At 48.7% G+C, this 14,745-nt stretch overlaps 6 protein-coding genes across 6 annotated transcripts; 4 read left to right on the top strand and 2 right to left on the bottom strand.

The window, feature by feature from the left end:
* The first annotated feature begins 120 nt into the window (after positions 1 to 120).
* F5B22DRAFT_614539 (armadillo-type protein) lies at positions 121 to 5,796 on the top strand. The gene is made up of 3 exons (XM_047975467.1): positions 121 to 607; positions 667 to 4,780; positions 4,835 to 5,796. Exons 1-3 carry the CDS (start codon positions 231 to 233, stop codon positions 5,735 to 5,737), a joined length of 5,394 nt encoding a protein of 1,797 aa, XP_047828878.1. The 5' UTR covers positions 121 to 230; the 3' UTR covers positions 5,738 to 5,796.
* A 1,080-nt stretch (positions 5,797 to 6,876) lies between these two features.
* Positions 6,877 to 7,975, top strand: F5B22DRAFT_297700 (triose-phosphate isomerase-like protein). The gene is made up of 4 exons (XM_047970485.1): positions 6,877 to 7,024; positions 7,117 to 7,187; positions 7,247 to 7,852; positions 7,915 to 7,975. The coding sequence occupies exons 1-4, from the start codon at positions 6,987 to 6,989 to the stop codon at positions 7,941 to 7,943; spliced, it is 744 nt and encodes a 247-aa protein (XP_047828877.1). The 5' UTR covers positions 6,877 to 6,986; the 3' UTR covers positions 7,944 to 7,975.
* On the bottom strand, positions 7,912 to 9,011 carry F5B22DRAFT_297590 (thioredoxin-like protein). The gene is made up of 3 exons (XM_047970483.1): positions 8,809 to 9,011; positions 8,651 to 8,733; positions 7,912 to 8,597 (listed from the first exon to the last, which is right to left on the bottom strand). Exons 1-3 carry the CDS (start codon positions 8,845 to 8,847, stop codon positions 8,306 to 8,308), a joined length of 414 nt encoding a protein of 137 aa, XP_047828876.1. The 5' UTR covers positions 8,848 to 9,011; the 3' UTR covers positions 7,912 to 8,305.
* On the top strand, positions 8,950 to 11,327 carry F5B22DRAFT_614531 (U1 small nuclear ribonucleoprotein of 70kDa MW N terminal-domain-containing protein). The gene is made up of 4 exons (XM_047975466.1): positions 8,950 to 9,549; positions 9,624 to 9,751; positions 9,819 to 9,924; positions 10,123 to 11,327. Exons 1-4 carry the CDS (start codon positions 9,288 to 9,290, stop codon positions 10,764 to 10,766), a joined length of 1,140 nt encoding a protein of 379 aa, XP_047828875.1. The 5' UTR covers positions 8,950 to 9,287; the 3' UTR covers positions 10,767 to 11,327.
* Positions 11,328 to 11,367: 40 nt separating this feature from the next.
* Positions 11,368 to 12,751, bottom strand: F5B22DRAFT_297608 (ribosomal protein L10-domain-containing protein). Its single transcript, XM_047970484.1, has 2 exons — positions 12,470 to 12,751; positions 11,368 to 12,358 (listed from the first exon to the last, which is right to left on the bottom strand). Exons 1-2 carry the CDS (start codon positions 12,658 to 12,660, stop codon positions 11,791 to 11,793), a joined length of 759 nt encoding a protein of 252 aa, XP_047828874.1. The 5' UTR covers positions 12,661 to 12,751; the 3' UTR covers positions 11,368 to 11,790.
* A 549-nt stretch (positions 12,752 to 13,300) lies between these two features.
* F5B22DRAFT_648437 (Tim10/DDP family zinc finger-domain-containing protein) lies at positions 13,301 to 13,736 on the top strand (the record flags this gene model as incomplete). The annotated part of the gene is made up of 2 exons (XM_047979011.1): positions 13,301 to 13,444; positions 13,548 to 13,736. The coding sequence occupies 2 exons, from the start codon at positions 13,301 to 13,303 to the stop codon at positions 13,734 to 13,736; spliced, it is 333 nt and encodes a 110-aa protein (XP_047828873.1).
* Between the last annotated feature and the right edge of the window lie 1,009 nt (positions 13,737 to 14,745).

The following is a 14,745-nucleotide window of genomic DNA, read 5'->3' as shown; positions in this document are numbered from 1 at the left end:
TGGTAAGTTGGCTAAACTCCGATACCAAGTACTGCTGCCAAGACACCTACGGCAACGTCGAGCAGCTATCCTTATCGATAGTACCCGACGTGGGAAAAAAGTTGCCGGGTCAAGACTTACCAGCAGCATCCGTGTTTTCGAACTTTTAGGTTGGTAGGGCGTCAGAAAATCGCATGTCGGCGTCGCCTCGAGTCTTCAGATGTCGAGATACCCGTAGGAATAACTGAACCATGGCGACAGCGTTAGCTGCCCAATTGGCGCAAATCGCCGCAAAGTCGAAGACATCTCTCGACGTTAAAGCCCAGAAGGCCGCGCACTCGAAGTCGTTGATCTTTGAACCCCGAGTGGCCGCATCGCAGAGCTTCCAGACTCTCTACGGAATATGTCGCGAAGGCTTCGATGAGCTCTGCCAACTCGACCCTCGCTTTGTTCCTTTTGGGACTACCATCTTCAGCGAGCAGAGCCAGCATGAAGATCGCATTCAGATGACTGAGGCCGAAAATGCTGAGCTTGATAAAAGGGTAGATTCTTTTCTTCACCTCGCTGGCGCTCGCCTGCGGCTCATGCCTGCTATAAAAGCAATCGAATGGCTTATCAGGAGGTTCAGGTGAGTCCAGAAAGGCAGACCTCGTTTCGAGTTGTGTGCTAACAGTAATTCCCTTCTAGGATTCATGAATATAACACAACGACTATTCTAACGACTTTCCTGCCATACCACACCATTCCAGCTTTTGTCACCTTACTTTCTATACTCCCAAAAGATCTCCCGCAAGTCTACAGTTTCTTGGACCCTTATATCAAGTCGTTGATATCGCCTCCACGAGCAGTTTTGGTCCACCGAGCCATACACTACCCAGACTTCCTCACCACCTTATCCACATATACACTTGACACATGCCGCGCTCAACAGCAATACCCCGCGTTAATATCATTCTGGGCTGGCATTATGACTGAAGCCGTTAATGGAATATTGGACAAAGGGCGATCTGGTCGAAGTACCATACAGAAAAGCAACGACCAAACTTTGTTTCACTTGATAGGACCTACTATTAGGGATGCTCTAATTATGTCCAAAGTTCCTAGTCTGCAAATCGCCTGTTACATGGTGGTTACCGTGTATGTCGCAAAGGGTGACTTGGACGATGGCACTATCAGTGCACTGATGGAACAGCTTGTTGCAGGATGGACTGCAGATAGTCTGCGTCCTGGATTGGTTTGCCTTTCGATTCTTGCCCAACGCCGATCCGCAAAACAAATGTCGGCGAAGGTGACAAGAGCCTTGTTAAAAGTTCAAAATTTGCCTGAGCTGCTCGCCGATATTGGCAAGGATCATGACCTAGGAAAGTTAGCCAATGGCCTGTGTCTTGCATTGATAGATCGAATCTGTAAGAAAGGCGACTCCAGGGGCCTCCCTCTCATCGAGCCGCTTCTACTTGCCTCCGTTCTAAGTCAGCAGCAAGCCGGTGTTATCTTCAAATCATTATTACTAGCTGCTTACAAAGTGGATGACCACGTTGATGAACAGGGTGAAGCTCGGAAGAATCTGGCGTCTACAATCATCCGGCTCTCTCAAGTCGAGTCAGACGTTCGTGATGTCTTTACCCAAGCTATCAACGATACACAAGTTGATTTGGATGAATTGGAGATGAGACTAGATATTCAAATCCGTCCGCGACTGTTACCTGCACCGCCGACCAACGATGTCGAGATGCAGGAGAGCATTGATGCTCAGCCTCAAACTGAGAGCTTCAAGGCTGCTGTTGAAAGAGTTAGCCAAGTTCAAACGCAAGCGGCTGGATCATGCTTGAGATCAAGATCTTTGGATATTTTTGGTGATCTTTGCGCTGTCTACTTGACTGGGCTAGCGGATCCGGGCAATGTTGCTATCTTCGACGAGATTCCGCCTCTTCACCGCGAGCAGGCTAACAAAGAACCTTTTTACTTCTCGTTTCTCATGAGAATCTGGTGTGGGCCTTATCCGACTCTTGCCAGAGTTGGTGCTCTCGATATGGCAAAGAATCGTCTGAAGGAGAATGATTGTGCTAGTGTCGACTATCAAGCTATTTTCCCATACGGCATAGCAGCTTTGAATGACCCTTCTAAAAAGGTCCGGCGAGCCGCCGCAGATCTCATTGCTGTTCTGGGGAGCTTTTACGCTGATGCTGCCTCTGTGGCACACAAATGGGGACGGGAGACTCTTTACGATAAAACCGAGTCTCTCGAGTGGATGGATCTTGATACTTGCCAGAAGTTCGTTCGCACGGTCCTTCTTCCTTCGTTGGAAGAATGTGTGCTAAACGCAGATTATATTATTGCGATGACGAACAATGCATTGAACAGCGGCTCCAGGAGTTCTCTACAACAGCCTGAAAGCGACAAAAAAGCCCGATTTTCACATGGTACGCGGCGTTCGATTCTAGCATTCCTCGCACTGCATGCCGTTTACTCTCCTCTGTTGATCCTAAAACTTCGTCTCGGGTCATGCCTAAGAGAAGTGAAGAGCATATCAGGGATATCTCGCACCCAGCTTCTCCTTCCACTGTTAAAACAGTGGGCTGGTTTGTCGGCTGACATGGCTCGTGAGCTATGCTCAATTGAGAAAGTTGAGGAATCGGCGGTAAACCAGAGCAGCCTCGAAGTACTCTTGCCAAATGAGAAAGAGGGTCTTGAGTTCATTCTAGATGCGATCCAAACTAAAGAGATTCTGCCAAGACATAAATTCCTGCATGCTGCTTTCATTCGCATCCGGGATCTATGGCCGAGCATGAAGACGGAGACAAAACATATTGTGGCACAGAGAATGTTAGAGTTAACGCAGAAGGACTGGTCAGACCATCGCAGCCTAGCCTCTACAGAGGCTGCTGATCTTTTACGAAATGTAGAGCTTACAACTGACATCTTATTATTCTTTCTGGAAACCTTGGAGCCAACTACTAAGATGGCAGACGAGCCCCCACCAGGTAAACGAAGGCGAACCAGTTCCTCAGAGACTCATCGAGGGCTAGGTACCCAGGCGACGCCAGAAGTAACCGCGACACTAAAGCAAGTTACCTTCGTATTACAGCTAGTGGAGGGATCCAATCCCGAAACGCATCCCGAACTTCTCAACGCACTCTTCAATACATTGTCCGAGCTTCAACATTTCCGTGCTTTGGTGGGTTCGGAGCTTGGATATCTTCAAAGCCTCGTGCTTCGAAGCCTCCTGGCGATGGTTCCTGCATATAAAGACAATGCAGACCTCACCATTGACAGCACGGGTGGCCATGGGGACCTCCTTGTCAGTTGCATTCAGAAATCATCGAGCCCTGCTGTCCAAAGCACCGCCTTGCTCCTTGTTGCAAGTCTTGCCAAAGTTGCCCCTGATCTGGTACTGAATAGTGTGATGCCGATCTTCACGCAAATGGGTACATCAGTTCTTCGACAGAGCGACGACTATTCTGCCCATGTCATTAATCAAACAGTCAAAGAAGTTGTTCCCCCCTTGATCCAGTCCCTTCGTAAAGGCAAGATCAGCCCTCTCGCTGGTTCGTCTGAGCTGCTTCTCAGCTTTGTGACCGCCTATGAACATATACCTTCTCATCGAAGACTTGGCTTGTTTGTCTCTCTTATAGAGACTCTTGATGCTAGAGAATTCCTATTTGCGCTTCTCGCCATGCTTACCAACATGTACAGTCCCACTGACCAAGTCCTGTCGTTCGCCACCGAGGTCTTCAACTACTTTACTGTTGAAATCCAGCTTCAGTCTCTGATCAAGCTTCTTAACTTGATAAATGATATTTTCCAACCACGGCCAAATATTTCTGCTGTACTTCTCGGCGCAAGCGATCAAAGTGAACGCGATCCGGAAAAAACGGGTCTAAGCGAATTAACCTTGCTCCCGCGCCTGCTTTCGAGCAGGAAGTTGACAACCCAGATCAGCAAGCTAGCCGAGCGAGATGACATGGAGGCGTCTAAAATTCGTGAGCTGTACTCTACACTGCTGGAGGACTTATTAGTCTTAGCAGATTCATTGAAACAGCGCAAATCATTATATAACTGCTGCGGCGATGCGCTTTCTAAACTTTTGAACCTTCTCTCAATCGGTGAATTTATCAAGGCAGTCGAGACGCTACTTGATCGGCCAGATACAATTCTCCGTCGCAAGGTATTGAAGGCTGTCGAAGTGAGAATCAACCAAGAGAGCCAAGCCGATGGCAGCTCAAGAATAGCACTACTCGCCTTTTTACCTCAGCTTACAGAGATTATTAGAGTTTCAGATGATGTTGCATACAAGCACATTGCAGTTGGTTGCGTGGACAAGATTTCCGAGAAGTATGGCAAAAAGGATCCTGAAGCCGTGGCAGCTGCTGCCTCAACCATTGCTGGGGACCAATGTCTGGGCCAAGATGACTTGCAACTTCGCGTCATGGCCCTGTTATGCCTGGCTTCGTTGGTTGATGTCCTTCAAGACGGCATCGTGCCAGTACTCCCATCGGCCATTCCGAAGGCCCTTACTTATATATCTGAAAGTATTGTTGGCGGCTCTCAACTTCCAGAGCTTCATAATGCTGCATACGCCTTCGTCACAGCGCTTGCACAATACCTACCATATATGTTGTCAGGATCCTACTTGGGACAAATATTAGCAGCTTCTAGCGCCTCAGCTAAAGCAAGAATGGGAAAGGAAGCCAACGATGCTCGTTTGCAGTGCCTTCATTTTATTGCTAAACAAATTGAAGCTAAAACCATGTTCATGGCTCTCGATAAGAATTTTAGCACATATGCCGATGCTGGCCACACGGTAAGAATACAGAAAGGCGATCAAAGGAACCCGCTAACAATTTCGTCGGTTCAGGCTACACGTGAATATCTCAATGTCTTGGGGATTGCAATCGATAAACACTCGAAAGCTGACATTTCGAAGAATGTCACCATCTTGTCCTCTATTTTCCTCAACGCCCTTGACCTTCGTCGGCTACTTCACTCACAGAATAACATTGACAGCGAGTTTGTAAGACACATTGGCCAGGTCGAGGAAATTATCAACAATGTCGCACTTAGGATGGTCTATAAGCTGAATGATGCTGCCTTCCGGCCTATATTCTCTCAGCTAATGGAATGGTCGACAGGAGTGCCGAAAAAGGACACTGTTGGGAAGAATCTTCGGCTTCTCAGCGTATACGGTTTCCTATTAACATTCTTCGGCAACCTCAAATCCATTGTAACCAGTTACGCAACTTATGTTGTTGAGGGCGCCGCTGGTGTGCTCAAAACAGCCAACCCCGCAAGTGCAGATGAACGTGAGCTCTGGCGAAAAGCCTTACAGGTCTTGGCGCAGTGCTTTGAGCACGATCAGGACGAGTTCTGGCAAGCGCCAGCGCACTTCAGCGCTGTTGCACCTGTCCTTATATCACAGTTCGCCCACGCTCCTTTAGTTGACCTGACGAAGGAGCTGATTCCTGCTATTGTCGAATTAGCTGCGACTGCAGACTCTCAGGAGCACCAGAAAGAGTTGAATACCTCCCTTCTGAAGAGCTTACGCTCTGGACATGCGCCCGTGCGTCTCGCTGTGGTAAAATGCCAACAAGCACTCACAGACAAGCTGGGAGAGGAGTGGCTGTCTATGTTGCCGGAAATGTTACCCTATATTAGCGAATTACAAGAAGATGACGACGAAGATGTGGAAAGGGAGACGAATCGCTGGATCGTGGGAATCGAAACTGTTCTAGGGGAAAGCCTAGATGCAATGCTTCAATAGATAGCCGTGTGTATATATCACAATCAAATACCATTGTCAATCAAGCCTATGCTCTTATATTGCTTGTATAGGTATTAAGGAAACTTGACCCTATATTTGCTGCCTGCTATCAACTTAAACAGAACCCCGATATTACCAATTCAATGATTTTATACAGGTACCGAATAGTTTACCGAATAGTTGATTTCTACCTTCTACATCAGGTCCTCGCTTATCAATAAATAAATAACAGGACCTATCTGAATTCAAAAATTTTCCAAGATGCTTCCATAGGGCTGTTGACATGTCTTGGGGCCGACTTCCTGGTAGCGTCAGAGTCAACAAGATCTGTTAGATATACTTGGTGAGTTATGCAGTGAGCTTCATTCGATTCTTGTCTGCGCTATCAGTATTCGCTGTGTGGCTATTCTTCAGTACATCTGTCAGCTCAAGGATCATTCATGCTGACATGCATCTGTCGATTTGACTCGTCCAGTACATGCGCGCAAGAAAATTGGCAGTCGTGTAATATACCTCACCTACATGTGTACTTTTATTACTACGTAGGTAGAAACATACAGATAGTAGGCATGTTTGATACGAAGTCCCAATCGTTTTTGAATTGGGACCACTATCGTACGATGAAAGTTGTATACTATGAGCACTGTGGTGAGCACTCGAGGGCAATCTATGACTATCATATGATTAGTCGTTCTTTTTTGTTCTTAATAATTGTTTATAGTACCTGGTCTCTGCCTATAGGCTGTGCTGATTGGACCTACATAGTACAGAACTACAACATACATGTACGCAGCAACGATGCAAGATACTTAGGTATATCCACAAGGCGACATCATTGTTGGGGCGCCGGGAAATGAAAGGGCTGGCTCGGGGCGAGTCTTTTTCGCGCAGGGCTGATCGATGATTGATGCATGCTACGGGAGCGCGACTTTTGACCTTGGGGGGCCTTTTGGCGGGGTTACGGAGCTCAGAAAGTCTGGTAGCTTGCAGCAACCGGACCCCGCCATTTTGCGAGCTACGGAACGTCATCTTGGTCCCGCGCGCAAATACTTTCTTGTCTACCTCACCTCTTCACCTTCGTCTTCCATTTCCAGATCTCTCCCGACTTGGAAAGTCTAGTTTGAGTATTTTACATCTTTTATCCAGAGAATTTTAGCCTCTTGATATCTTCAAATTCAGTCCTAGGACGACTCGTTAGCTTCATCCCACTCCTTCAAAGTATCATCACGTAGTCAATCTATTATTCAAGATGGCGCGCAAATTCTTCGTCGGTGGTAACTTCAAGATGTGAGACAATCCCTCGCTTTCTCATCTATCAGGGGACTTCACTCCTTGAGAGGTCTTACTGGCAGCTAGCTAATTCAATTGGCGCGTTCAAGGAACGGGTCCATCTCGTCCATTACTGAGATTGTCGAGAACCTGAACAAGGCCCAGCTTGACTCCAGCGTTGGTAAGACGCGCCCCGAGTGACTACTTTTTGAATGACTAACCTGATGTTGAACAATTCAGAGACCGTCATTGCCCCTCCTGCCCTCTACCTTCTTCTCGTTCGCGAAAAGGCAAAGAAGGAAATTGGCGTCGCTGCCCAGAACGTCTATGACAAGCCCAACGGCGCTTTCACCGGCGAGATCTCCGTTCAGCACCTGAAGGATAGTGGCATTGACTGGACCATCCTCGGTCATTCAGAGCGACGAACTATCCTCGGCGAGAGTGACGAGGTCGTAGCTGCCAAGACCAAGTATGCCACCGAGAACGGTGTCAGCGTCATATGGTGCTGTGGTGAGAGCCTCGAGCAGCGTGAGGCCGGCCAGACTCTCGACGTTATCGCCAAGCAGCTTGCTGCTCTTAAGGCCAAGATCTCCGACTGGAGCAAGATCGTCATCGCCTACGAGCCCATCTGGGCCATCGGCACCGGCAAGGTCGCCACCACCGAGCAGGCCCAGGAGGTCCACGCATCCATCCGTGACTGGTTGGCTAAGAATGTTAGCCAGTCCGTCGCTGACGAGACCCGTATCTTGTATGGTGGCAGTGTCAGCGAGAAGAACTGCAAGGACCTCAGCAAACAGAACGACATTGACGGCTTCTTGGTCGGCGGTGCCAGTTTGAAGCCTGCTTGTAAGTACATATAATTTTGCGGCATCACCTGGAAGTTTGTCATGCTAATCAACCCTACTTAGTCGTCGACATCATCAACTGCAGATTGTAAGGACACAGAAACAAATATATCGTTTGAGGCTATATAGCGGATAAGGGATTGCCTATTGCTTATATCAACTCTTAGCTCCATGTAGCAATTGCAACCAACCTACGCATGTAATCGAGTCCCCTTCCCCGTGGCCGCCTCCTTTCCAAATTTGAACATGGCGGGGCTCAATGATGAGTTGTGAAAAAATGTCTTCGTAATGCAAAAATGCTTCCTTCGTAGTGCTCCCCTGAGCTTGTAATGTTCGTGATATATGCGCCGAATCCTTTATCGTACATTTCAGGTGCTCGCCATGCTGTGACATTTACTATCACGTAGTCATACAAACGACCATATCCCGATTCCTTGGCCAGTAATGCAGTCCTCTATACCGGCATACCATTTCCATGGTAGGGACTCCATACACCACGCACACTTTCGTTTACACTTGTGATTGGTTTGTTGACTCTTTTTATCTTCTCTCCACTGGCGTCGCGAAGCAACTCGACCTTCTTCAAAATTTGCAACGAATCCATGTTCTTGACGCAAATTGATTTCTGCTTGCCGTTGATGTAGTGGCCAATGAGGACTGGATGCTTCCGCGGTCGAGGAGATACGGCGAACTCGATCTGGGGGTTGTTTGATGCGAACTTGGACAGCTGGGACTTAATGAAACCGCTGGTATCTTGTCAGTCCTTCCGATTCGCAATGTTTGCTTCCAAGTTTCTTACTTCATGCCTCTCGAGCTTCCAGACTGGTCGCAGTAATGAATATCCATCTTCCTGCATTGCAGGATGAAGGCACCGACGCCATTCTGTTCGCATTGTTAGCGTGTTACTTGGAGACATTGGACCAGAAATTAGAATAATTCTAACATGATGCAACGTACCTGGCCAACAGAGACCTTTTCCAAAGCCCTTATTGTCATCTTTATGGTCTGTGGTCCGGAAGTCGGTGATACGGACGGATGCAATCTTATCGAAAATTTAAGGAAGCCTCAGCGATCCAGGTACAACAGGTGCTAGTGCCATGGCGCATTGGTCGCAGATACCCCCTACACTACTATGCTATGTAAAAGTGTTGCAATATGCACTTATCCAGATGGGAGAGCAAAATCAATGCAGTTATGACGCATAAGAGCTGGCTAAAAGCAATCCATTGCCCTGAACAAGAATTTCTGGGCCTCCAAGAACGCGACACATATTTCGTCTCTTTCATCGAGCGCCGCGTTCACCTGTCCCTTTTGATCATCTCAAGTCCTAGCGTGTTCCATAATATGCGAGTGCGCACATCGACTTTTGGAATATTCTTGTCTTGAAAATCTCTACCACCTCTACCACCGCCAATATCGAGTTCTTCGCATAGAGAATGACAGACAAGCTTCCACCTAACCTCCTCGCGCTGTTCGCGCCGCGGCCTCCATTACGATGGCTGGCTGCGCCCGACCACGCCCCCGAAGAACGAAAGACGACCAAGATCACCGGCCTCGCTGATTACCTCCCCCACCTCGCCGCATACAAGGAGAACGACGGCTACCTTCCTACGGAGAGCTGGCTGCAGGCCCGTGATCGTAAAAAGTTGGAGAAGAAGGAGAAACAGGAGAAACTGCTCTCAGACGGCCCCCACAACTGTGAGCTCCCTTGCTATCCCGGCCTTATCTTTTTTCAACAATATGCGACCCTAGTCCATGCTAACTTGCCTCAGATAATCCCGCCGAAGACGCAAATGTTCGCGGTGACCCCTTTAAGACGCTGATTGTTGCGCGACTAAGCTATGATGCGAACGAAAGTGACCTTGAGAAGGAATTTGGCCGATTTGGCCCTATTGAGCGCGTACGTCTCCCAAATCTCATCACCATTTACTCCATGCTTGCGAAAAATATCACTGACATGCATCCAGATCCGCATCATCACAGATACCCACGCACACGAGCGGCCAAACAAGAAGAAAAAGCCCCACCGAGGATATGCTTTTGTTGTATTTGATCGTGAGAAAGACATGAGAGGTAATACTGCCATTAAATTCCCTAGAACCGCCTACACCGATCCTCAGGATCTTCATATACATGTCTCTCTCACTCGAGATTTGGTCCTCAAGCTTGCCTATCTCTCCCCTATTCCCCCCCCGTTGCGTAGACATGAAGGTATGAATCTTATTTTTGGGCTTGACTGACAAACGCGCGTTGCTGCGCACGTGTGACTAGCTGCTTTAGATGGTTGTGATGGTATTCGTATCAAAGATCGCCGGATCAAGGTAGATGTGGAAAGAGGCCGAACAGTTAAGGGATGGAAGCCAAGGCGTCTTGGTGGCGGCCTTGGTGGCCGAGGTTATACCAAGGCAGCACCACCTCGACCGAGTGGCCCCGGTGGCTTCGGTGGTGGTTTTGGAGGACGCGACGGTTTCCGAGGTGGATTCCCTGGAGCCCGTGGTCGTGGAGGAGGTTTCCGCGGTCAAGACCGAGGCTTTAGGGGCGGTGGTGGCTTTGGTGGTGGCGGCCGTGACCGTGGCTTTGGCCAACAGAACGGGTATGCTCCTCCCAACGCCCCAGCTGGGCCGGGATCTGATAATCGGTTTGGGGGTGATCGTGAACGTGATCGAGACCGCAGTGACCGTGGTGACCGCGTCGGCGGTGGTGGGTATAACGCACGCGCTGGTCCCCGCTCATATGATGACAGATCTGGTGGACCCCCGTCGCGATACGACCGAGACAGGCGAACCGGCGCCAACTTCGAGCCTGTCCGCGACCGACGCGAGTATCGTGACAGCGACCGCTCTAGAGATGATGACAACCGGAAACGTGGGTACGAAGGCGGCTATGAGGACCCCCGAAAGCTTCGTCGTTACTAGGATCTCAAGGGTTTCTAGGTCTCTTACTAGGTTGCCTCTTATCGAGACATCAATATGCTGTCTTGGTGGGTATGTGCTATCTTCCCGTTTCCCGCAATTGCTATTCCGACTTTCCATTCTTCTCCCCTACCTTTTGTCACCAAGGGTAAGCAAGGGTAAGATGAAGAAAGAAGAATGAAAACAATCTATCCGACAGCAGATCGACATCAAGCCTAGCCTCTTTGTATCATTATAATACCCCAACCCTCAAGGTAAAGACGATGGGGCTTGCTCAAGAAGCGGTCTGTTCTGAATCGGCTACCTACGTCCACGACTCAATAACAGCAGGGCCATTAGCATCCAGCATAATCCCGGCAAGCCAGAGAGCTTGTTTTCTTCCCATCCCCGTGCAGGAAAGGTAATGACAGTTCTCATGTATTATAAAAAGGTTTTTCATGTGGTACTCACACATAGTTCAGCACACTGAATTTAACGCTCATATGCCTACTACACTGCTTTGAATTGTACGTATATGTAGTATTCGATTACTGTTGGCCCTGTTTGTAATCTTAGTCTTCGTGCTATTGAACAATTCGGATTCGACATAGCTATAAACTCTTCACTATCAATGTCTGGTCTCAAGAGGCAACCACGAGGTAGAGAGAAGCTAACTAGTTTGCCGGCCAGGCAATAAACACTGCTCAAGACAACGAATGTAGTCACTAGTCAAGTAGCCATATGTTGTCCATTGTGAGATCGTGATTATACGTGTCATTTCAATATATACTTATTCTTTACTTTTCTTTTCTCCTAACCGCCTAATAACCATGAACGCCAGCAACCATTGGTATCGCCATGGAGATGATGCATACAGCTATGACCTAAACAATGAACAAAAAAAAGGAAGTTTCAGAACCCAGAACATGATAGAAAAAGAACAGACCGGCAGGAAGCAGGTAGGTAGGTAGGTAGGTAGGTAGGTAGATGGATGTGCATGCTGAATGAGAATTTTGCTCCCCAAACATTCTTACTCGTCGTCGAGCCCTTACATGTCGCCAGCGGCACCAGCAGGATTCGCATCGACCTTGGTGACCTCGGAGGACGCGGCGCTCCAGTACGCGAGCACGCGGACGCGGAACTCGGCCATGCAGACGCTGAAGAGCTTGAGCAGCCTCGTCTGGCGCGAGTCGAGGACGTCGCCGGCGCGACAGACGACGTAGCCCCTCTTCTCGTCCTCAGAAGCCCCCTCGGGAGCCTCTTCGAGCACGACCTTTCCCTTGACCATGCGCGTGGGCACACCGAGACGGCGCAGCTCGGGCTCGAGGGTGTGGCCCATGGGCACGTCGTGCTCGGCGGGGACCTCGCCGCCCGTGCTCATGACGATCCCGCGGGGTACCACGAACTCCCGCGCCGCGGCCACCCCGGGGCGCACAAAGTCCACCTGGCTGAACTCCCCGAAGTAAGACAGCAGCGAGGCCGGGTCGCGGTTCGTGAAGAGCAGGCCGACGGCGCCCTTGAGATACGGCGTCAGCTGGTAGATGTTGTCGGCCTGGCTGTCTTCGGGCGTGTGGCCCAGGGCGCGGGCCATGAGCTTCGTCTTGCCGAAGAAGAGGCTATATACATACACATAGCAAGTTAGTTATTAGTTATTTGGTGAATGTGCTTTGGGTTGGTATTCACTTGAAAAGGAAAGAAAGAAATGAAAGAAAGAAAAAAGCACGAACCGGCTATCGGATAGTTCCTGTCGCACGTCCTTGAGATAGGTGTTGCGCATGTTGTCGACGGTGAGGACGAGGCAGTGCTGGTACTGCGGTATACATTCGCGCACGTTCTCGAACAGACGCTCCTTGTGCTCGCGTGTCTTTTTGGTCACTGAGGAGGCGTGGATCACCCTCGCGCGTTTCGACTTGGGCATCTTGTCGTCTAATTGAATTACTTGTTGCTGTATAAGTGGTCTTGTTTCTTGCGCTCGCTTCGATTTCGAAGTTCGACTCGTTGGGGTGCACAGCTGGGACACACAAATAGACAAGTGTGTACGTTCCCTTTTGCCTTCTCGGATTGTATTTCGAGAGAGGAAAAGAGAATACGGAGAGTGAATTAGAGAATTGCACGTTCGACTCTCCAAGGTTGAATCCCAGGGTCCAAGTGAAGATATCTCTTATCGAGAGCTGCGATACCGTTATTTTTTCGACGCTGATACGAAAAATTCCAATCGATTAGCGGGCAGTTTTAGCGCAGGCTCTGCCCCGCGAAAGCTACCTGGACTAGGTACCTATGTATTTCTTAGGTAGATTTCACAGTACCTAAGATCTGTCGCCGGCTTATCGTAATCGATAGACGGAGATAGGATGGATCTGTGCCCTGGTTGAAAGAAGCTCCCAGTTAGTAGGATTCTAGTGTAGGTAGTGTGTAACTGCCGCTGTGCTACGACTTTTGCGACGACATCTAATTCACTTCACTTCAACCCCAAGTAACACGCCAACATCAACTTGTCCGGCATCTATCCAACACAGACTAAACACAGCAGCCATGGACGGGTATGTTTGACTGATTCAATGTTTGCCATTTCAATCGGCAATTCCACGCGAGAGAGGGGGCATGCGAGAACTAATTCGACTCGACGCTACAGACTCACACAAGCCGAGACACGCGAGCTGGAGCAGCGCATGGCGAAGCGCCAGGTCAAAGAATTCCTCAACGTACGTTCTTCTACTCATTCATCTATGTACAATTCAACTCTATCTGTTATTACTCATTCATAACGTTTTCGACATTTTTCTAATTCGGAGATACTCCATACAGCTCTTCAGCAACCTCGTTGATCATTGCTTCATGTCATGCGTCGACGACTTCACCTCCAAGTCCCTCTCGAACCGCGAGTCAGGTTGCGTCACGCGCTGCGTCCAGAAACACATGGCGCTCACGCAGCGCCTGAGCGAACGCTTTCAAGAGCACAATGCCGCCATGGCTCAGCAGCAGCAATTCCGGTAAATCAAGACCTCTGACTTTCAAAAATAAAACACGGAAGGAAGAGGATGGAGAACCAGCTGGGAGCCATTAGAACTGTGGATAACTATGTGTTCTTTTCCCACCGTTCCTATGCTATCTTGCGTCAACCAAGCGAATCATTCGTCAGGTCGTGCCATGGGGCTCTCGTCTTTTCTCACTGAGGGAGAAATATTCTCAGGTGTGACACTGGCTCGTACTTGAAGCTTCGTATATCAGTCTATTTGGTAGGGGCGAAGGAGGGATATGTGTAACGACATCTGGATATGGGTTTTTATGAAATGATCTCAGATATGGCTCCTCTAGAATCTGGTATCTTGTACATGCAACGAAAGACCAGTCACAACGAGAGAACAGGTTTGCTATGCGTTGCGTCTGGCTGGACTTAAGGTTGCTTTTCTGTATGATTAGACGGCCTGGGTTTTCTTGATTGGAGGATCGATGCCTGTGTAATGCCTAGACTTGGTAGGGATTTCGAGATGGAAAAGGAAAAAAGCCTCGCCATTCCTAATTTTGAATTCTTGAGATGATTGAACATAATAGTGATTAGACTGGGATTACCTTCGGGAGATGATGAACGGTAGGTAATTTAAATATTGAAAAGGGAGCGCTAGCAGCATCCTGAGGTGAAATGGTCAGAGAGGCTTTAAGAATCACTTATAATGATAAAGTTTCCGTCAAGATTTCCTTCTCGCAGGAGGTAGTGCAGAGCTGTCCCCCATTTGACCAAGCCTCAAGGGACGAGTATCATTCAGTCCCGAATTTAATGAAGTCAACGAACAATAGCAAAAACTAGCTCAGCTCTCGCAATACAGAGATAGGAAAGTATCTTTCTATAAATCGAATGGTATCGCTTTCTACCCATTTCCATTCATGCATGATTCCAGGGTTGTCTCTCGCTCTCTCCCATTTCCATCGCCTTCTTCAGGTTGTGCAATAATATATGTATATACATGAAAAATAGAGGAACATCCGATTATGATGGCGCACAACT

The sequence above is a fragment of the Xylaria bambusicola genome (assembly GCF_022495145.1).
Source record: "Xylaria bambusicola strain CBS 139988 unplaced genomic scaffold F5B22scaffold_34, whole genome shotgun sequence".
In the NCBI taxonomy this organism is placed as follows: Eukaryota; Fungi; Ascomycota; class Sordariomycetes; order Xylariales; family Xylariaceae; genus Xylaria; species Xylaria bambusicola.
This window is presented reverse-complemented; position numbering and strand designations above follow the sequence as displayed.